Genomic DNA, 21786 nt, shown 5'->3' with positions numbered 1-21786 from the left:
GATGGAGCAGGGATGGAAGAGTGAAAGGGATGAAGCAGGAACAGGGAAGGAGCGGGGATGGGATGAACCAGGGATGGGGAAGGAGCAGAGAAAGGGAAGGAGCACGTATGGAACAGAGCAGGGCTAGGATAGAGCCGGGATGGGGACAGCAAGGAGGATGCAGCAGCAGGAGGAGGAGGATGGAGAAAGACCCAAGCCTCACTGCCGGGGTGACACGGGCAAGGAGCAGCCGGGAGCTGCTGGACGGCGTCCATGGGGGAAGGTCCCTGCCAGGCCCCCCCTCCCCGAGGATCCCCTGGGAGTTCCCCCTCAGAATCCCCCATCCATGGATGGCTGTGCAGGGCTCCCACGCCCTGAGCCCCCGGGGACAGGGGACAGATGAATTCCCCTTCCCAGTGCAGGACGCGGGTGAGTCCCCGGGATCGGGAGGATTTGGGATCGCCGAGCTGCTCCCCGCGGCTTCCTCCCCCCTCCCAGGGACTGCCGAGGACCGCGGCCATGACACACTCCCAGCTTTATTCCCACCAGCGGCACAAAAACAGCCTCTCCGGGATACCGGCGCCATGGGAACGGGGACACCATGGCAGCAGGGACACCGCGGCAGTGGGGACGCTGTGGCAACAGGGACACCGTGGCGGCGCGAGGGCAGCAGCAGAAATGGGTCCTCTGCTGTCACCGGGATGGTCCCTTGCTGGGCTTTGCTGGGGGGGACATCCCCGACCCCCCAGCGGCTGCAGGAGAGCCGGGAACACCGAGCCCCGGGGGCTGGAGCGCTGGCACAGGGGACTGGCGAGGGCGGGTACGGAAGGACATTGGCACAGCAGTGCGGGCTCTTGGAGCACTGGAACGGCCAGCCCGGCTTCCCATCCAGGGCAGGGCCTGGCGTGCAGAACACGGGTTGGAACAGCTCCCACAAAAGCGCTGGCAAAGGCCCTCTCCAAGCAGAGACCCCAAAGGAGACCTCGCAGCCCCAAGCCGGGTGTTCCCCACCCACGAGGGCTCCGCGTAGGGACGGGGCAGCCTCGGACCCGCCGCTGCACTTCCCAGCATCCTGCCCTTGGAAAACGCCCCCGGCAGCTTTGGAAAAGGCAGGAGGAACAGCTCTACCCCCAGCCAAAGCAGTCCTGGAGGCCCGAAGGTTTGGGGGGACTCATCCCACCTCCTCCAGGGGCAGCCAGGGCTGGCCTCACTCCCACCGGAGCCAGAGGGAATTCAAGGGGCCCAGGAAGTCACCACTGCAAGTTTATAAAAGCTTTTATTTGCTCTTGGTACGACCAAGAATGGGACAGTGATCTTTTATACAATTTGATACAGTAAGTGGTACAAAAGAATGTGTTTTAAATAAAAAGCCAGAGTGGAGTAGCAAAAATATTAAAAGATTAAGTAAAAAATTGTCGGCATGGGAATTAATCCAAGATCTTGATGCTGTTTTATTCCACCGTCCGAGTCCGAGGGCACAAAGCGCCCGGCGACCCTGGCGTGTGACACGGCTGTGGGACAGAGCCAAGCTCAGGTTTGGTTTAGCAGGACCAATTTCATCGTTTCTTTTATTTTTGTGACAAAAGAGCAGCGCTGAGCTCCCTCCGCGGGCGGGGCCGGGGGCACGGAGGGGCTGCTGACACCTCCCGCTGCCCTTCTCTACTCCACAGGGCTGGGCTGGGGTTCCAAGAAGAGGTTTCACAAGCAGTTAGTTTGGAACTAGCAGGGAGTTTAGATACCAGCAGACATCAAGTTACTGCAAACTCCTCCGACATGATCATTGTTATTATTATTTTTTTTAGGGGGTTTTTATCTGTTTCAGCATCGGCACCGACTCGTGCTGCTCCCTCCTCCCGGCCCCGCCCCGCCTGAGCCCGCGGGTGCAGCTCGAGCTTGGACAGGAACAGAAATAGACCCGATAGAAACAGCTCAGTTTTATTGACCGGGGAGGGACGAGGGGGCGGCGGCGGCAGCGAGTGGCACCAGCGAGTGGCCTGGGCTCTACCTGTGCCTGCGACGAGCACAGCGTCTACAAAGGGGTTACACACAGGGAGCCGAGCCCCTGCAAGCAAATAAAAAGCTCACGTTTAAAACAAGGATTATACAAAAAAACCCTTGATGTAGATTTTGCCTTTTTTTTTTTTCCCTTTTTGATCACGTTAGAAAGTGCAGATTTAACCAAAAGTGGCCGGACTCTGTACAACGCTGAGCCCGACCCCACCAGCCACTCGCCTGGGAAGGGTTAACACACACAGGGACAAATGCCAAATACAGAGGGACAGGGAGACACCTCGGTGAGTCCCCCCACGCGGGAAGGAGCCGCTCCGGACGAGGAGTTCCATGTTACAACACCGTCATTTCATTAAAATTCACTCAGCGTTAGCGGCCGCGGCTCGGGCGGAGCGGGGCCGGTGCCGATGCCAACCCCGCGCAGCCGGGCCCGGGAGCGGAGCGCGGCTCGGGGAGCGGGGCCGGGCGGGATTCACCGCCGGGGCGAGCGCTCGGCACCGGGCCCGGCGGCCCTGGGCCCGTCCCGCAGCAGGACAGGGCCAGCACGGCCGGGGGACAGCGGCAGGAGCGGGCACGAGAGCTGGAAAGGCCGCTCCGTCCCGGGATCCGGGATCCGGGATCCGGGGCGGGGCTGGCCCGGCACGGCCGGCGCGGCTGCGGACACTGGAAAGTGGAAAGCTTCCAGGGAGGTAATAAATTAAACTGCCCACTGGCTGGTTTGTTTCCTTTCCTTCCCTTTCCATCCAGTTCCGCTCGGCCTTCGCCCGGCCCCGCAGCCCTCGGAGCGGCCGGCGGGGACAGAAGCTGGGAGCTCGCGTTAATGAACTGCTGTCAGTTTGGGAATCCAGGTTATATTCATACACAGAAAGTAGACAACCACATCACCCTCCATAGAAACTAGTGCATGCAAATAACTCTTCCATAGGGACAGGCCGGGGCTATGCGGGAGGAGGGAATCGCTAGTGACGGACAGGGCTAGGGGGGTTAGTAGGAATCTCAACATTTTTACCTCGGAAGCTAAATCAGTGCTTTGTATTAAATTTTTGGCAAACACACCGCGTTGCCATCCTTTCCATTAACACATCACACCATGGAGAAATGCAAATCAAAGCAGCATGCAGGCAAAAAATTAAAAAAAAAGGAAAGAGCGGCAAAGTGAGAAAAAAAATGGCAGCAGGAAGAGTTGGGAACGGCGGGGTCGCCAAGAGGAGACACAGCAGGTTACATGGAGTTTGCTTTTGTTTGCACCACCCTTTGTCCTCGATGCATGACACCAACGTTACAGAAAGCAACCACTACAGAGGTCAGGACTCAATGGCACGGGGGGATGGGATGTCTCCTGCACATGCTTCCACCAGAAAAGAGAAAAGAAAGTGAAAATAAAAGTTCCTTTTTCCACATAAGGCACAGGACAAAGAAACCCCACTCACGGACTCAAGGCGAAAATGAGTTTTTCCTGGCTCTTGCTGATGCATCTAGAGAATATGGTGACTCAAGCACATGATCCATGACAGAAAATTCCACTGTTGTACAAAATCAATTGTTAATTCTAACCTTTATTCTTATACAATTTGCAGAAGAGACTTGAGTATGATTGCTCTGGGGTTTAATGGCAGGAGGGACGGGACTATAATACAACCCAAACGTAGTGGTGAGTTGAGCAGGGACATGGAAATGAAGTCACGGAGATGAATTTCCTATACATGTGTTGAGAAAACTGGAGTAGGCAAAGCTGTCCTAGCCGGAAAACCAAGGGGAGGCAGGAGCTCGTTAAGATGAGGAACAAAAACATTGGTTTCAGGTTAAAAAACGGGCAGAGTGGTTTGTTTTGCAGCGAGAAAAAAGGGGCGGTGGATGGCGATTGGTGAGAGAGGAGAAGGTTCAGCAGCACTTGCTCTTCCAGCCCGTCACCCCACCGCCACTGCTGATATCTACATTTTCACTGTTGGGCTCTTTTACAGGGGTCTGCAAGGAAACAAGTGAACACAGTTAGATGGCTCCGGGAGATTGCCAGGAGAACACTCCGAGCCGGAGAGACGGCGGCTCGCGAGGACTGACACCACCGGACGGAACTGGGAACCAGCTGCGCACAAAGAGCTCCACGGGACGCAGGGGATCCTCCCTCCACTCCAGCACAAATGTGCAAAACCAATTCAAGGGCTTCTTTTATTTGGTTTGTTTTAAACCAACAACTGGAAAGCCGGGAGAAAACCCAGTGCTTGGACTGCGACCACCCCAAAGTCAACTGGGGCTGTTTCAGGTCCTGCACACAGAGCCGACGCTGGGTTTGGTGGAGTAAGGAAATCCCAGCCTACAAACACCACCAGCTGAACTCAGATTATGTGAACTCATGACCTCCAAACCCCACAGTTTTTATGGATGAACTGGGCTTGTTCCCAGCCTCTGCTCCCTGCTCCTGGGACAGCCACTCCCGAGGCAGAGGACACACAGGCTCCTCCTTGTCACAGGACGGAACTCAGTGACACCAAAGCCAAACCCACTGAGTGGGTTTGATCCAACACCAACATCCACTTCCAGCTGGTTGGAAACGAACCTAAACCCTCACCACACTTCAGTCTCCACATTCCTTTTTTAACTCTCTTTGAAACAGCCTTGCAAAAGAACCCCCAGGATAATTAGAGAGGCCAAAAATGAAGATTTAAGGCCCAAAGGTTGGTATGGTTTGTAGCCTGACCTCCTGTTCACCAAAGGCCAGGGGGTTTCACCCCATCTCTCACACAAAGCTGGACAAAAGCAGATTAAGAAATGTCTGAGGACATCAGTGACAACTGGGTGACATTATCCACAGCATTCACACGGGAGAGAGGAGGAAGACAGGGATGAGACAGGCTCAGGATGGGGTTCACTTGTGTAGGAGCAGCAACACAAATGCCAGGGTTGGCCAATCCCTGTGTCTGGAGCTCCACAGAGTTTCCATGACTTGCTCCCAGGCAGGAATGTTCCAGCACAGGGGTTCCTGTGCACACTGAGCCCTTGGCCATGGGATGCATCCCACGGAAACTGCCCCGGAGCCACGCACGGATCCAGCCCAGCCCAGTCCTGGAACACCACAGTGGCACCCATGGGAAGCTGATGCATCTTCTACTCAGGAAACATGTCAGGGGCACAGGTACAGCAGCACCCAGCAGCTCTGGGCACAGAGGGGTCTGGTACAGGCCATGGAGGTGGCAGCAGGGCCAGGGCAGTGCCCGTCCCCTGTGCTGGCACTGCTGGGGCACCTCCAGTGCTGGGGGCAGCTCTGGGCCCCTCCTGACAGGAGAGACCCTGAGGGGCTGGAGCGTGTCCAGGGCAGGGAACGGAGCTGGGAAGGGGCTGGAGCAGCAGGAGCGGCTGAGGGAGCTGGGAAAGGGGCTCAGCCTGGAGCAAAGGAGGCTCCGAGGGGACCTTGTGGCTCTGAGGGGGCAGCCAAGGGTGTCGGGCTCTGCTCCCAGGGAACAGGAGAGGAAATGGCCTCAAGCTGTGCCAGGAGGGTTTAGACTGGATATAGGGAACAATTTCTTCCTGGAAAGGTTGTCCAGCCCTGGCACAGCTGCCCATCCCTGGAGAGATTAAAAGCCCTGTGGATGTGGCACTTGGGGACAGGGGTCAGTGGTGGCCCTGGCAGTGCTGGGGGATGGTTGGACTCGCTGCTCTCACAGGGCTTTTCCAACCTCACTGATTCCATGGCTCCATGGCACATTGCACCCTTCAGGAAGGGAAGCCAACACCAGATGAAACAGTGCAAGGAAATGCCATGGCTGGGAACTGATTCCTGGGAGCACGGCTGGGAGGGGCAGAGCTCATTCCTGTCCCACCCACCACGCCTGAGCTCTTCCCAACAGCCCCCACGAGCTGCCAGTGCATGGACAGAGACGGTGGCAGGAAAGGACAATTCTCTCCCTGCCAATGGAAATGGTTTAACTCCAGCACATGCACACAACCGTGAGTGTAAGGGCCAAACAAGCAGGAGCTTCAGTTCCTCGGCTTCCTCCCTGTAGGCAGCACCCCCACAACAACAAAACATCAAACAAGCTTTAGAAGTTGAGCCCTGCTCCTTCAGGGGCTCCTTTGCCTCAGCACAGCAAAGTCAAACACTGCAACAAGTCAGGTGAACATCAAAACAATGAGAGGTGGAATTTCAGGATATTTGTTCCACAGGAATGCTGGGAGCACCTACCTTTCGAAGAATGTCTTCTGCTAATGTGAGGAATGCCTTCTCAATGTTTATATTTGCTTTTGCACTAGTTTCGAAAAACCTAATACCGTGCTCCCTGGCAATCTGCACAAACAGAGAGAGGGAGGTTAGAGACCCTGGGGATATGCCAGCAGTCCCACCACCACTTTGGGATCAGCACCATTTATACAGCAGGGAATACTGGACTGGACACAAGCCCAGGGGTACCCAGGGGGACAAGAGGCCACTGGCCCCGGGGCTGTGCCAGCTCTGGGCTGGCAGCAGGGCCAGGGCAGTGCCCGTCCCCTGTGCTGGCACTGCTGGGGCACCTCCAGTGCTGGGGGCAGCTCTGGGCCCCTCCTGACAGGAGAGACCCTGAGGGGCTGGAGCGTGTCCAGGGCAGGGAACGGAGCTGGGAAGGGGCTGGAGAGTGCCCAGGGCAGGGAACGGAGCTGGGAAGGGGCTGGAGCAGCAGGAGCGGCTGAGGGAGCTGGAAAGGGGCTCAGGCTGGAGCAAAGGAGGCTCAGGGGGGACCTTGTGGCTCTGCACAAGTCCCTGACAGGAGGGGGCAGCCGGGGGGGTCGGGCTCTGCTCGCAGGGAACAGGGACAGGAGGAGAGGGAACGGCCTCAGGCTGGGCCAGGGCAGGCTCAGGGTGGACAGCAGCAGGAATTTCTGCATGGAAAGGGTGCTCAGGCCTTGTCAGGGGCTGCCCAGGGAGGTTTGGAGTGCCCATCCCTGGAGGTGTCCCAGGAAGGGCTGGAGGTGGCACTCAGTGCTCTGGGCTGGGGACAAGGTGGGCATCAGGCACAGGTTGGACTGGATGCTCTGGGAGCTCTTTCCCAAACTCATTCTGGGGTTTTGTGACTCAGCCCCAACAGGCACCAGCAGCCCCAGCCAGGTGAGGCGGCTCAGAGGAAGATTCAGAACTTCACAATTCAGATCAATTAAAATGTACTAAATAATCCCAGGTCTGTGTCTGGATGTGAGAGGATGGACACCACACAGTGTCACACGGTGAAGAACTTCAGGGATGTCTGGGAATTTTGAGTTACCAAAGGAAGCAGGAACTGCAGCTGGACTCATCCCATTCATGGCAGTTTCTGAGAAAACACTCCCAGGACTTAGAACCCATCAGCAAATCCAGCTCCTGTGGTCATTCCCTGACACATCCCACTGGGGCATCCCAACCCCCTGGAGCAGGCAGAAGTCTAGGCAGCGATTTGCTGACTTGGATAAAAAGTTTTTGTTTGACACTCACCTGTTCACCTTTTGCTTTAGGGACAACTCTTTTATCTTCCATGTCACACTTGTTTCCTAACAGCATCCTCTCCACATCCTCATTGGCGTGCTGGAAGGACACAGGGACAGGGTTACAGGGCTCCACATGTCCCCCAGCACACCCCAAATATCTGCTTCACTTCGGTGTGGCCAGGCCACCATGTGCAGCTGGAATTTGGGGACATCTACAGCTGCCCACAACAGAGCTTCTGCACTGCAGTGGCAGAGGAACAAGCTGTTAATTAACCCCAGCCTCCTAATGACTTCCTAGAGCTGGTTAATGGTTTTCTCCTTCCCACTTTGCCACTGCACAATGTGAGGGGTGAACCAGGGGAGAAAGAGGGACTGGGGAGGAAAACAGGGCAGGACCCAAAGAGAGAAATGAGGGAGAGAAGGGCAACAGAAGGCAGAGAGCGGAGCAGGGTCTCCAAAGGGACAGGGAGGGGAGGGCTCGGTGCTTCCTGCATGGTGTCGGGGCAGGAGGAGGCAGTGTCAGCCTGGGCAGGGCTGAGGAATCCCACGTTCAGCCCATTCCCTGCAGCACAGGCCTCTCTGGAGGGGGAATATGGATCATTTATCATCAGGTCCCATCTCACCAGAGGCTGGCCAGTGTGATGCCAGGCTCCAAGTACTGAAGGAGGATCCAGGAACTCCAGGCCTGTCAGACTGACCTCAGAGCCGGGGAAAGTCCTGGAGCAGATCACCTGGAGTGTGATCACACGGCACGTGCAGGACAAGCAGGAGATCAGGCCCAGCCAGCCTGGCTTTGTGACAGGTCCTGCTTGACCAGCCTGACCTCCTTCTGTGACAGGGTGACCTCCTTAATGGATGAGGGAAAGGCTGTGGATGCATCTGCCTGGGCTCTGATGAAGCCTTCGGCACCGTTTCCCACGGCATTCTCCTGGAGAAAGCAGCAGCTCCTGGCTTGGACAGGGACACTCCTGGCTGGGATAAACCCAGGCCCAGGGAGAGCTGGGATGCAGCACATCCAGCTGGGAATGGGCACCAGTGGGCTCAGGGCTGGGGCAGTCCTGCTCAGCACCTTCACGGATGATCTGGGCACGGGGATCGAGGGCAGCACCCTCGGCCAGCTCACGGACAGCCCCACTGGGGTGGGATGTGGATCTGCTGGAGGCAGGAAGCTCTGCAGAGGGATCAGGACAGGCTGGATCATGGGCTGGGCCAGTGGGGTGAGGCTCAACAAGGCCAAGTGCTGGGTCCTGCACCGGGGTCACACCAACCCCCTGGAGCACTCCAGGCTGGGGCAGAGGGGCTGGAAAGATGCCAGGCAGGAAAGGACCTGGGAAAAATTAGTTCCCCACAGGCTGCCCAGGGCAGGGGTGGACTCCCCATCCCTGCAGGGATTTAAAAGCCCTGTGCATGTGGCACTTGGGGACGGGGGGCAGTGGTGGCCTTGGCAGCGCTGGGGGATGGTTGGACTCTATGATCTCCAAGGGATTTTCCAATCTCAATGACTCCGTGATTCCGGCAGACACTCTCCATTACTGAGCTTCCCCCACAATAAAAAAGCCTCCTAAGGTCCCTTTTACAGCCACAGTCCCTGAGCAGCCTCCACAATGCACCCGAAATCAGCTGCCCAGTTTGTGTGGCACAGATTGAGAACATGAGGGTGCCAAAAGCACTTCTCAGCCCCGATGGGACCAATGACATCCATCACTCACCTGGACACCTCAGAGGTTTTTAACAAAGCAACTGCAGAATCCAAAGGCCTCCGTTTCAAGTTTAGTTTCAACTCATTGCTGAGTCTCTTCCTGTGCTGCCTTATCCCCCTCTCCTGTTCCCACCACACTGGGCACTTTTCCATAAACACGATCATGGTCCCACTTTTCATGCTGGGAAATTCAAATCCCAACATCCCATTTTTGCTGTGCCTCAGCGTTCCACTGAGCAGTGCCTGACAGCCCTCACCTGTGCTCAGCTCAGGGTCATCTCCATGCTTTCTAGGAAAATCCAAACATCTATTCCACATGGGAACAGCGTAACACAGCCAAGAACCAGTTGTGCTGCTCTCTTGCCATCTCAGAACTCCTGGAGGATGAACTCTTGGGGATGCAAGCACTTAATGCTTCCACATCACTTTCTTCTGCTTCACTTGACCTTGCCTGAAATTTTCCAGCCTCCCTATCCTGGTTCTCCTCTGCCAAGGGCAACAATCAGCCACCCACACACACTCCCAGCAGCAGGATCCAAGCTACCTGCACCAGCCATGAGAAACCTCCAAATATTTTATGACATGACTGTGAGGGACTGGAGACGGTGATGTTTAATTACCTTTGAGCATTTCCCCACTCACACTCAGGAAACAGCTACTATGAGTAGTAACACACAGTGTAGCTGCTCTGCAGCTCCTGGCTGTGCTGCCCCTCTGCCCTCACTGTGTGGTGTGAGCTGCTCCCAAACCTGCCCTTCCCAGTTCCCAGTGTGCTCGCCACTTCCCACCCTCCTCCAGCACAGGCACAGTTTGCTCATGTACACAGTGGGTACTTCAGGACACCACAGGCTCCTGTTTAATGTCACAACCCTCCTGGCACAGCTGATGCCAGAGCTGAGGGGACACAGGACACCCAAGGTCCCCAGGCTGGGGCAGAGCTGAGCTCTGGGGATCCTTTGGGTCGCCACAAGCGCTCAGGTTTGGGATGTGTCACTCACCTCGTCGATGTTCCTGAGCCACTTGCTGATGTTCTCGAAGCTCTTGGCGTTGGTGATGTCGTACACCAGCATGATGCCCATGGCCCCTCGGTAGTAGGAGGTGGTGATGGTGTGGAACCGCTCCTGCCCCGCCGTGTCCCTGTGGGAAACACCACGGCCCCGTCACAGACCGGCTCCGAGGGAAGCAGCGGGGTGGATCCACCAGGCACCTGTGTGTGCTCCCTGCACCTCTCCCAAGGGATGCACGAGCTTCTCCAGGAGCCTGGAACTGTCCCGTCACCACCACCCCCACGATGGCCCACAGGCTCCCTTTCCATGCCAGCAGCCACAGAGACAATCACTCAACGCTCTCTGGAACTCAGACTTAACACTCAGAGGCATTTTGTTCTCAATTTTATGAAGCTTTACCTTGATCTTACAAATGTATGTTCTTGACATTTTTGATCAAAGCCTATGGAATATCAGCTCAGCTGGGCTGTGCTGTTAAATGTTGGTGAATGTAAGCAATATGCTGGAAACTGATCACAAAACATCAATGACAGCCTGGATTTTCCCATCTCCTTCTGGGATCTTTGGTGGGATGGCTGAGATGTGGTTAAACAAACCTGCATGGCAGTAAGGTGGGAATTAGCTGTATATTGAGAATTAACTGAGAATTAATTTGAGAATCATAAATGAAAAATTAACTGCACATTCTGCAATGTCTTTCAGAGGCCATAAACCCAAGAGATTGTAGCTTTACAGACAGTTTTCACTGACACTGTTCATGTAAGAGGAACATACAGCTCTTGGAGGCCACAGAGATGCTCTGAGAGCAGGAGCCCCTCTGCTCTGCAGCCAGGCTGGGAGAGCTGGGAATGTTCACCTGGAGAAGAGAAGGATCCAGGGAGAGCTCAGAGCCCCTTGCAGGGCCTGAAGGGGCTCCAGGAGAGCTGGAGAGGGACTGGGGACAAGGCATGGAGGGACAGGACACAGGGAATGGCTTCCCACTGCCAGAGGGCAGGAATGGATGGGATATTGGGCAGGAATTGTTCCCTGGGAGGGTGGGCAGGCCCTGGCACAGGGTGCCCAGAGCAGCTGGGGCTGCCCCTGGATCCCTGGCAGTGCCCAAGGCCAGGCTGGACATTGGGGCTGGGAGCAGCCTGGGACAGTGGGAGGTGTCCCTGCCCATGGCAGGGGTGGCACTGGATGGGCTTTGAGGTCCCTTCCAACTCAAACCAGTCTGGGATTCAGTGATTCTATGACAAGGGAGAATCAAAGGTGTTTCCAAATTTAAACAGGTCTAAATCAAGGTTACACACCCCACAACCCCCTCCAGAAAGGCCCAGTGTCCCCCTGAGCTCCTGGCTCACAATCCAGTACCCTGAGAAAGGTGATGGAGTTTAACTCATTTCCCTCTCAGGCACTGCAGAGGTCCCAGCAAAGCCCTGGCAGGGCCTGGCCACCCCCAGGCACCGAGTGCGGTGAAATCCCGGCTGTCCCCAGCACTGCCACCTGCAGCAGAACCAACACTGGCCACAGCTGCCACCTCAGCTGTTTTACACCTCTGATTTCTGGCCAAGGATCAGCTGGAAATGGGGAGTAAATGAAAGCCTCAAGATCCAAAGATGCCAAGGAGGAAGAGTTCCCGAGAAGCAGGGGAAAAGCTCTGTGAATTTCCTTCTCCAGAGCGCTGCCGGCTCCGTTTGGCTCAGCCCCCGAGGGCTGCTCCAGCACCCTCAGCAGCTGATCTCCATCTGCCCCTGGAGCTGCTGACACCAGGACAAGAGCAAGGAGCAGAGGAGAAGGAACTGGGCAGGTCCCAAACCCAAGCACCCTCTGCCAGGGATGCCCTGACAGGCCTGGATCACTGGCTGTGGCCCCGGGAGGTAACTGACTCCAATCCCAGCTCCACAAACCATCCAGGGATCTCCACACTGTTCCTGAAAATGCCAGATGTGCTGCCGGAAACCCTCCACAGCCTGCACCCACTGGCCAAAGGGCTCAGGTACAGCCTCAGCTCCCACTGCCTCTGGACTCCTCCCATTTGTCCATGTCTCAGAAAAACCCGGGACACTCCAGCTGAGCCTCAGCAGCCCCACACTGAGGCATTCCTGTTCAATGATCCCACTCCCTGGCCTCACCAGACTGCTCTGACACTCGAGGACTGATGTCCCACACTGAACTTCAGCACTTGGCTGCACTGAATTTCACAGGACTTTTCCCAGTGACATTTCTCCAGCTGGCTGAGAGCAGCTGGAATCAAAACCCACTCCTCAATAGGATTTAAACTTTACAGCTTCACCTTTTCCAGCTCATCTTCCACACAAGACCCACAGCCTATCCCCTTATCCCAGCTGTTAACTCTTCCCTGGGAGGGTGGGCAGGCCCTGGCACAGGGTGCCCAGAGCAGCTGGGGCTGCCCCTGGATCCCTGGCAGTGCCCAAGGCCAGGCTGGACATTGGGGCTGGGAGCAGCCTGGGACAGTGGGAGGTGTCCCTGCCATGGCAGGGGTGGGAATGGGGTGGGATTTAAGGTCCCTTTCAACCCAAACCATTCTGGGATTCTATGAAGTAATTTGGGGGACTTAATACTTTAACTGATGTTTTTCCCAGCATATCCCAGAGAGAGAGAGGGACCCTCTCCTTCCCTCAGAACAAACTCCTGCAAAATATCTCCAGAGATCTCCACTCACACCCTCATTATTTTCTCTCCCCCTGAGTTCTGTACCCACTTGCCTCACCTTCCCCCAGGTTACTCCCTCCCACTCTTTGCTCCTACCAAGCAGGACAGTGTTGGAAAAGCCTTACCAACCCCACTAGACATTCGGGATCTGTGATTCCTCCCTCCTGCCACGGCCAGCAGCTGTCACAGGAACAATTCTGAGTGGTTTTACACAACTTGGCATTGGCAATACAGAGCTGCTACTCACTGCTTGTCACATCCTACAACTGACTCGCCTGGTTAACTCCTCCACTGTTTTTTCTGGCAGCTGGAGCTCAGCTAATGGAAGAGAAGAAAGCCGGGGAGGGAAGAAGCAAAGAACCTGGAGTGTTTCCCTTTTTTTTTTAAAAAATAAATACTATAGCTGCCCTTTCCCCTTGTTAATGGATTCCCCATTCATTATTCAGAGATAACTCTTAATGGATGGGAGATTAGAGCTGGCTGAGGCAAACAGAGGAAATGAGTTATGGTTCTCCGAGTGCCCACGAGTGCTGGATCCACCCTGGGCAAATGGCAGGAGACAGTCGGAGCACGCGGCTCCTGGTTGCTGCCCCGGCTCCACATCCCTTTGTTCAAACCTCTGGGAGGTGAGAACAGGCTCCAAAGCCCTGGGTGTAGCACAAACGTGTGGAAGCTGGCTCCTTCTCCCAGCTCACATTAGTGTGGGCAAGGATCATTGAAACAGCCAAGGAAAATGAAGCACGGGAGGAAAGGGAGAGCTCGGATGTTCAGCTTTGTGAAGACAAAGGAGGTTGTCCTGTGGGACTGGGGAAAGGAGATGATCAAGGAAAGTGAAAAATCTATTTGAATTATTCTCATGCCAACATTAAAATATGCATAAGCTGTATCATATTAGAGGTTTAACCTGGAGAGGAAGGAATTTCTGGGACAGCTTTCCAGCTGACCTGGCAGGGACTAAAGAAACCTTAAAATGGAACATGATTTATTGATGAAAGACTGACACGGCTGCAGCAAGAAGAGATCAGATCTGATGATTTGTGAGCATCCTCCCAGTCCACGTGGCTCAAAATGAAGGTCCTCAACATGTTAAACCAAGTAATTCCTAACAAAATAATCCCAAGAATTTTATTACTGTCCCACTGTAATAAAACTGTTACATTTGCAGAACTGTGCAGGCCAGTGTTGCATCAGAGAGACCGGGGAACACAGGAGCTGCAGCGACCGGGCCGAGGACTTCCCTTCCCAAAGGGAAAAGTGCCCCTGTCCAGCCCATGGCTCAGCACTCCTGGCTGGGATAAACCCGGGCCCAGGGAGAGCTGGGATGCAGCACATCCAGCTGGGAATGGGCACCAGTGGGCTCAGGGCTGGGGCAGTCCTGCTCAGCACCTTCACGGATGATCTGGCCAAGGGCACTGAGGGTATCCTCAGTCAGCTCACAGACTGAGAGGATGTGCTGGAGGGCTCTGCACAGGGGTCTGGACAGGCTGGATCCATGGAAAGGGTGCTCAGGCCTTGGCAGGGGCTGCCCAGGGAGGTTTGGAGTCCCCATCCCTGGAGGCATCCAAGGAAGGCCTGAGCGCGGCACTCAGGGCTGGGACAAGGTGGGCATCAGGCACAGCTTGGACTTCATAGGCTGGGAGGGCTTTTCCAGCCTCAGTGATCCTGGGATTCTGTGCTCTGTAAGGTACCTCAGGACTGGCAAACTTCAGCTTTTCTGAACAATACTCAGCCAGGAAAAAAAAATCCATAACGAGAGAATTATCCAGTTGTTTTACAGCACTGACATGCCAGAGGAACATCTTCCACCTTGAGTCTCAGAAGCCCTCAGCAAACAGAATTAACTTCTAGACATTCCTGGGGTAATTGCAGAATTAATGAGGCTGATGGCACCCGGGGAGTGGAGCTGTGTGCAGCTCTGGCTGGTCACCAGCACGCTCACTGAATGCCAGAACCTGCACACCACAGGGAATTTCCACACCTGGAATGACTCGGGACGGCTACACCACATTGCTGCCACCCGCACAGTCATTCCACGACAGGGGATTATTTCTGACACCAGCTCCTTGCTGAATTACCTAAGACCCTGAGGACACCTCTCTGGCCATGTAAATGCATTGCCAGCAGAGATGCACTCTGTTATAACATAAAATGTTATTTTATAGTCCTCCACACGGTTAGGAGCTGCACACTAAAAACATAAAGCTGTTCCTAAAATTTGGAATCAGTCAGGAAGACTGTAGGAAAACAGGCTGACACACAAATGTCATTAAAGACAGGAGAGTTGGAGGAGCAGCTAAGTAGGAAAAAAAGAAAAAATTACATTTTTAGCTGACAGTAACACTCCTCTGAGCCTGTAGTTTGCCTGGATGACAAAGCCAGCTCTGCTTTTTGTGCCTCCTGACAAGCACCTCAGAGCAGCACCTGGGCAGGCCAGAGGTTTTCCAGCTTCCATTTCCCAGTGGTTAAGGAATTCTGGAACCAGGGGTCCCCTCTGTGGATTTAAGAGTCCAAACCAGACTGTTCCTTCGTGAAATCCCTTGTGAACCCCTCCATGGACACCTGCAGCTACCACTACATCCCATGAGGAGTTTCCCAGCAAAACTTCATTTCCTGGTGCTTTCCACGTGCCACTTTCCAGCCTCAGGCCAGAACTGATGTTCTGGCGTTGGAAACGGCAATGAGTTCTGTCAGACCCTCCCTACCTGTTCAGGATATCCAGGATTTTAAAGATGTGCTCTGATATCCTAAAGAACCCTCATCTTTCCAGTAGTTCTTCCTAAGACAGTCCCTTTCTCCCCAGGCAGTGCTGATCAAACCTGTGTTCTGTGGGATTGACACATGCACTTCCTGCCCACACCATCAGGGAAATCCCATTTCATTTCTCAGTGGCTGCATTATGTTAATGAGCTCTGGGAACTCGAGAATGCCAAAGCCTTTTGGTTTCCATTTCAAAGCAACTCTACCTGAGCTCCTGAATGTGTGATATCACACTAATTTTTTAGCTTTATTACCCTCTCCCTTTGAAGTCCTTCAGCGTTTTCCCAAAGCCAGCACCATCTTTTCCTGGATCTCTCACTCTGGTCCTCCATTCTTTCTCTGCACCATGACAGTATTAATATTCTTCCAGACATTCAGCACTGTAAACCCCTCCAGGTCCCACCCTTTGTAAGTGTTTCCACTCCCACGTGTGTATTAATTCCTTTCTCCCAGATCCTGCACTAGGCCATCACTGGTGACTGTCCCAGCAGCAATTCTCCCAAAGAGGGGCTGGACAATAACCCAGCCAAGAACATCCTCAGTTCCTGGACGTGCCTCCACCCAGAATCTGACACCCAGTGGTCCTCTTGATGGATCTGCCCCGGACAAGCTCATTCCTTGAGGGCTGGGAGCCATCCTGCTCCTCGCAGGCACAGTAGAGAACGCGCTAATCCCAGCCCGATCCTTGCAGAGCAGCACCCCCAGTTTTAAAGCTACTGAGTATCGAGTTGCTTCTCACCTCAGGCAGGGTTTAATTCAGCCTGACCTCTGTGTTCTTGCTTTACTCCTAAATATAAATTTCAGAGGTCAGGGCATGGCTGAGAGACTGTCACGAGGGCACTTTTTCCATACCCAGGAAGAGGTGAGGAGCTGTCCTGCTGTGTGGGGTGGTGTGGTTGTCACACCTGAAGGACGGGGTCGTCCAGAGAGACTTGGAGAAGCTCCAGAAGTGGCCCATGGGAATCTCAGGAGGTTTAATAAGACCAGATCCATACTCTGGAGCAAGGAAAGCTCCCAGAGCAGCCTCAGGTTTACACGGGAAACATTCCCCTAAATGCATCCCCTGCTCACTCAGCTGCTTCCTTGGATTGTTCTGGGAAGGTTACACAGCTCCTGCAAGTGTGGGGTGAGTTCAAAGGGAGGAAGCAGTGGGGAAACAGAGATGCACTGCACAGAACACCTTCACAAGACACTGAGCCACTGCTGGGCAACACTCCTGCTACAGGAAAAGTTGGAAACACAATACTGAGATTATTTTTATTTCTTTCTGTATGAGCTTCATTTTCTGCTTTCCAAGTTTCATTTCAAATGTGCAGTTTGAACCTAGCAGGAACAAGCAGCAGATTCAGGCCACAACTTCCCAATTTTGTGACATTTAGAAGTTGCCGTCGTATAAATCTCAGCTCACCCAACTCCACTTCCCTAAGGCACTAAACCCCACAATCTGCACAGCTTCATTACAGCTTGTTCTTTATATCTGCATTAAACATCCTCATTTTTCCGTATTTTCTGTTTTTACATTTCATGATGATTTTCTTTTTAAGTTTAATCATGGAGTCATGGAATGGTTTGGGTTGGAAAGGACCTTAAAGCTCATCCAGTGCCACCCCTGCCATGGGCAGGGACACCTCCCACTGTCCCAGGCTGCTCCCAGCCCCAGTGTCCAGCCTGGCCTTGGGCACTGCCAGGGATCCAGGGGCAGCCCCAGCTGCTCTGGGCACCCTGTGCCAGGGCCTGCCCACCCTCCCAGGGAACAATTCCTTCCCAAAATCCCATCCAAACCCACCCTCTGTCAGCTCTAACACTTCCTCAGGGTGCTGGTGACAAGAGGACTCCAGATGCACTGGTTAGGAAGGATAATTGCTCATGATTGGAAGTCATGGAATGACTGCCTGGAATGACTGGAAAGACCAGTGCCCCTCCAAACTGGAACCCCCCCACCTGCATCTACAGACACCAACCTTATGAAGCCATAAGGATTGTTATGAGTGGGACAAAAAGGACAAATCCCAGTTCTGAGCTCTCAGTGAAGCTGCAGAATGCAGACGGTGAGCAGGGAGCCCAGGCAGACCCACAGGCCAGGAAAAGCCCCCGGCTCTCCTGAGCTGACCTGGTGAAAAGCCTCTGGTTAAATGCACAGAAGCTCAAAGGAAGGAGTTGAGGCTTTGCCTCTTGTCAGACATTCCCACAGAGCAGCCGTGTTCCAGGCAGCTGAGCATGGAAAATTCCAGCCCAAGTGCAGCCCTGGATTGCATTTTCTTGCTGACACAGAGCAAGGCTACGAGTCAATTTATAGTCACAGACTGGAGGCAACTCCTAATTTAAAAATTCCAGTTTTAAACCACTTCCCACTAAATCACAGCCTGTGAGGATCCTCTCCTGCCCAACAGGAGGTTTGCCAGCAGCCTGTCCGAGGGAGCAGCCAGGCCCAGTGGTTACAAACACTGCTGCTGCTCCAGACACACACATGGAGTGTGACCACTGTGGAAACACAGCACACAGCTGCAAACCTGGATCCCTGAACGGAATTCAGGAAGAGCAAACTCTCCCCAGGAACACCTGCTGCTGAAGGAAGATGTGTGTTACTCACCAGATCTGTAGCTTGATCTTCTTTCCTTGTAATTCAACAGTTTTAATCTTGAAGTCTATCCCTAAAATAAACAAACATACAAATAAGTAATTAGTGTTTATTCATTGAAAAAAAAAATCAATTCCACATCAACTCCAAATGGCTGAGACAGAACAGCAGCTTTTTTCTCCTCACACTGAACTGCCAGGTAAACCAGGGACACTGGAATGGGAGAGGAGCTGGGAGACCAGCACAGCCAGGGCCTCGGGGGTCTGCACTGGGCACCTTCACCTGGAATACCCTGAGCAGGAGGGACCCACAAGGATCATCCAGTCCAACCCCTGGCCCTGCACAGATGCCCCAACAATCCCCCCCTTGTCTGAGAGCGCTGTCCAAAGGCTCCTGGAGCTCTGGCAGCCTCAGGCTGTGCCCATTCCCTGGGGAGCTGTTCCAGGGAGCCATGGGCTGCCCTGCCCCACGTCCCCCCAGCACCAACAGGGTCTACAGACACTCTGAGCTTCCACGGGGATGCAGAACAGTTCAAGCCACAGGAAGCTTTACCCAGCAAGAAAATGTGAATTATCAGAGCTCAGTCTCCTTGTCCAGACCCATCCCTGCTTCAGCCTCAGATATGGGACAGTCAAAGCCAGGCCTCGGCAGAAGTGTCACCAGGACTCAGAACTCAGCCAAGCACAGATCCTCCCCACAGACCATGAAAAGGGTTTTTACTTTCAAAACCAATACAAAAAGTCCCCAAGTGCCACATGCACATGGCTGTTACACCCCTCCAGGGATGGGCACTCCAAACCTCCCTGGGCAGCCCCTGCCAAGGCCTGAGCACCCTTTCCATGGGGAAATTCCTGCTGCTGCCCACCCTGAGCCTGCCCTGGCCCAGCCTGAGGCTGTTCCCTCTCCTCCTGGCCCTGTTCCCTGCAAGCAGAGCCCAACCCCCCCGGCTGCCCCCTCCTGTCAGGGACTTGTGCAGAGCCACAAGGTCCCCCCGGAGCCTCCTTTGCTCCAGCCTGAGCCCCTTTCCAGCTCCCTCAGCCGCTCCTGGGGCTCCAGCCCCTTCCCAGCTCCGTTCCCTGCCCTGGACACGCTCCAGCCCCTCAGGGTCTCTCCTGTCAGGAGGGGCCCAGAGCTGCCCCAGGATTCAACTTTCTCTTCCCAAAGCTGCCTACAAGAATTACCAGCAGAGGCTACACCAGAGCAGCAGGAACGCTCCAAACCATCCTCTCAAACTGCTCTGACACTAATTAGATGGCACCGTTCTGACTTTCAATTCCAATCAGAGAACACCACTGATCATTCCTCATGCTTTCCAAAAACCTGTTTATATTTAGACTTTTTAAAAGGCAGCAGCTGCAATCCCAAACTTCCCTCCCAAATCTACAAGGTCATTTTATACCAAGAAAGATTAAACAGAATTTATGAAATGCACTATTACATAACCAGTTTGCATGGGAGCTCTGCTTCAAACTCCTTTTAGCCAACACCCAGCGCACAGAACTTCATGGGCTGAGAGCTGGACACGACCCAGCCCAGAAAGCCCCAGTCCCGGGCTGGGCATTGCAGGGACATCCCTGGAGGTGTCCAAGGAAGGCCTGGACATGGCACTCAGTGCCCTGGGCTGGGGACAAGATGGGCATTGGGCACAGCTTGGCCTGGATGATCCCGAAGGATTCCGGGATTCTGGGATCCAAAGCCCTGCAGGGACTTAAGGCCACGGCTGTGCATTAATCCCAGGATGGCAGCCTGGGACCTCCTGCCCATCTCAGGGCAGTGCTCCTTTGTTTTCCAGTCAGCCCCAGCACTGCTGCACCCCTCACATTAAGTTACATTTCTGAATCAATGTCTTAACTATCACGCAAATGTGATTGGAAACACAAACCTGCTGAATGATTGGTTGCCAAGATAAAAAACTGCCCCAAATCCACCCAACCCTGGATTTTTTTCAGCATTTCAAGGAGTTGTTTGCTGCCATGTTGTGTCCCCAGCAACGCAACCAAACAAATGAACACCAACTATGAGACATGAAATCTTTTATATGGTGACAGTTACTTCTGGGCTGTGCCCAGCTGCAGCAGGATATTGGAGAGCCACTTTTTATGTGTTAAGATAAAGTAAATTATTAACCCAGGCAAGGAAATTAACTCTTCTCTGTACTGGGAGGGATTTAGCCAACTCCAGTACTTGGGAATAAAATAAATCTCTAATGCCATGTTCTACTCAGCTCCCATTCCAATATAATTCCAGTTCAGCCTTCAGAAAAGGGAGGCTGTTATACATAGCAATGTATTTCCCTCAAAATACTTCCAAAGGAGTTTCAAGAGACTGGGAAAAGGAGACTCCTGAGTGGCTGTGGTGCCCGTTCAGTCGAAGGCTGCTGACAATAAAAAGCAGAAACACAAAGGCTTCCCAGAAAACAGGGTACAGATATGAGGAGGTTTCCAGGAAAATTCAGTTCAGGAAAGAGCTGAAGAGGATAACGGGGTATAAACCTGACTGGCTGAGGAGCAGACATCTCGTCATCACAGGGGGATAATGACAGAGCTCATGAATTAAAGATGAGCATGAAATTACTCCCTCATTAAGTGTCAATATTTATCACCTTCAGCAGGGCAAGCTGGAATTCACGGGAAAACCTGGAAGAAACTGCCAGGCTTACAAAAATCTTACAAATTCCTTATGTTCCAAGTAAGATACGGAAATGTTCACTACCCTTCAGCACAGCTCACACTAACAGCAGGCATATCCTCATGGGGCCCAGCTCACTCCTGCACTTCCTTCCAATTCCCAGCCTTCCACCTGTTCCTTCAAACAACCTGGGGTGTTGGTGGGTGAGAGGCTGGACATGAGAGCCCAAAACCTCCCAGTCCTGGGCTGATCCCCCAGCGTGGGCAGCAGGAAAGGGGGGATTCTGCCCCTCTGCCCCTGTGCTCAGGTGAGACCCCACCTGCAGAGCTGCCCCAGCCCTGGGGCCAGCAGCACAAGGACGTGGAGCTGCTGCAGAGAGCCCAGAGGAGGCCCCGGAGCTGCTCCAGGGCTGGAGCCCCTCTGCCATGGAGCCAGGCTGGGAGAGCTGGGGGTGCTCACCTGGAGAGGAGAAGGATCCAGGGAGAGCTCAGAGCCCCTTGCAGGGCCTGAAGGGGCTCCAGGAGAGCTGGAGAGGGACTGGGGACAAGGGCTGGAGGGACAGGACACAGGGAATGGCTTCCACTGCCAGAGGGCAGGGCTGGGTGGGATATTGGGAAGGAATTGTTCCCTGGGAGGGTGGGCAGGCCCTGGCACAGGGTGCCCAGAGCAGCTGGGGCTGCCCCTGGATCCCTGGCAGTGCCCAAGGCCAGGCTGGACATTGGGGCTGGGAGCAGCCTGGGACAGTGGAAGGTGTCCCTGCCCATGGCAGGGGTGGCACTGGATGGGCTTTAAGGTCCCTTCTTACCCAAACCAGTCTGGGATTCAATGATTCCATGGGCCCAGGTGTGACAAACCTGAACTCAGCTCTAGAAAGGACAGAAGCTTTTATGGAGTTTCTGGGCTCCTGGCCTGGGGTACCAAGGCTTTAAGGAGCACCAGCAGCCGATCCCATGGGCAGTGCAAACACTGCCCTTAACCAGTGCTGAGTCTCCTCTGCCCAGCCATGGCAAACATGGCCCAGGAGCAGCTCCAGGGGCTGCCAGGTC

General features: G+C 54.2%; 1 protein-coding gene across 1 annotated transcript in view; it reads right to left on the bottom strand.

The window, feature by feature from the left end:
• Positions 1 to 1236: 1236 nt before the first annotated feature.
• Positions 1237 to 21786, bottom strand: part of RAB10 (RAB10, member RAS oncogene family) — a 43450-nt gene continuing 22900 nt past the window's right edge. Inside the window, exons 2-6 of the mRNA XM_048298179.1 lie at positions 18125 to 18185; positions 10114 to 10252; positions 7424 to 7513; positions 6167 to 6268; positions 1237 to 3954 (exon numbers count right to left, since the gene is read on the bottom strand). Of these exons, the coding sequence (XP_048154136.1) occupies positions 3871 to 3954; positions 6167 to 6268; positions 7424 to 7513; positions 10114 to 10252; positions 18125 to 18185 (476 nt within the window). The 3' untranslated portion in view covers positions 1237 to 3870. The remainder of the gene's footprint in view (positions 3955 to 6166; positions 6269 to 7423; positions 7514 to 10113; positions 10253 to 18124; positions 18186 to 21786) is intronic.

This window comes from Corvus hawaiiensis, chromosome 3 (assembly GCF_020740725.1).
Source record: "Corvus hawaiiensis isolate bCorHaw1 chromosome 3, bCorHaw1.pri.cur, whole genome shotgun sequence".
Classification (NCBI taxonomy): domain Eukaryota; kingdom Metazoa; phylum Chordata; class Aves; order Passeriformes; family Corvidae; genus Corvus; species Corvus hawaiiensis.
The sequence above is the reverse complement of the archived record's forward strand: the minus strand, read 5'-3'. Positions and strand labels throughout refer to the sequence as shown.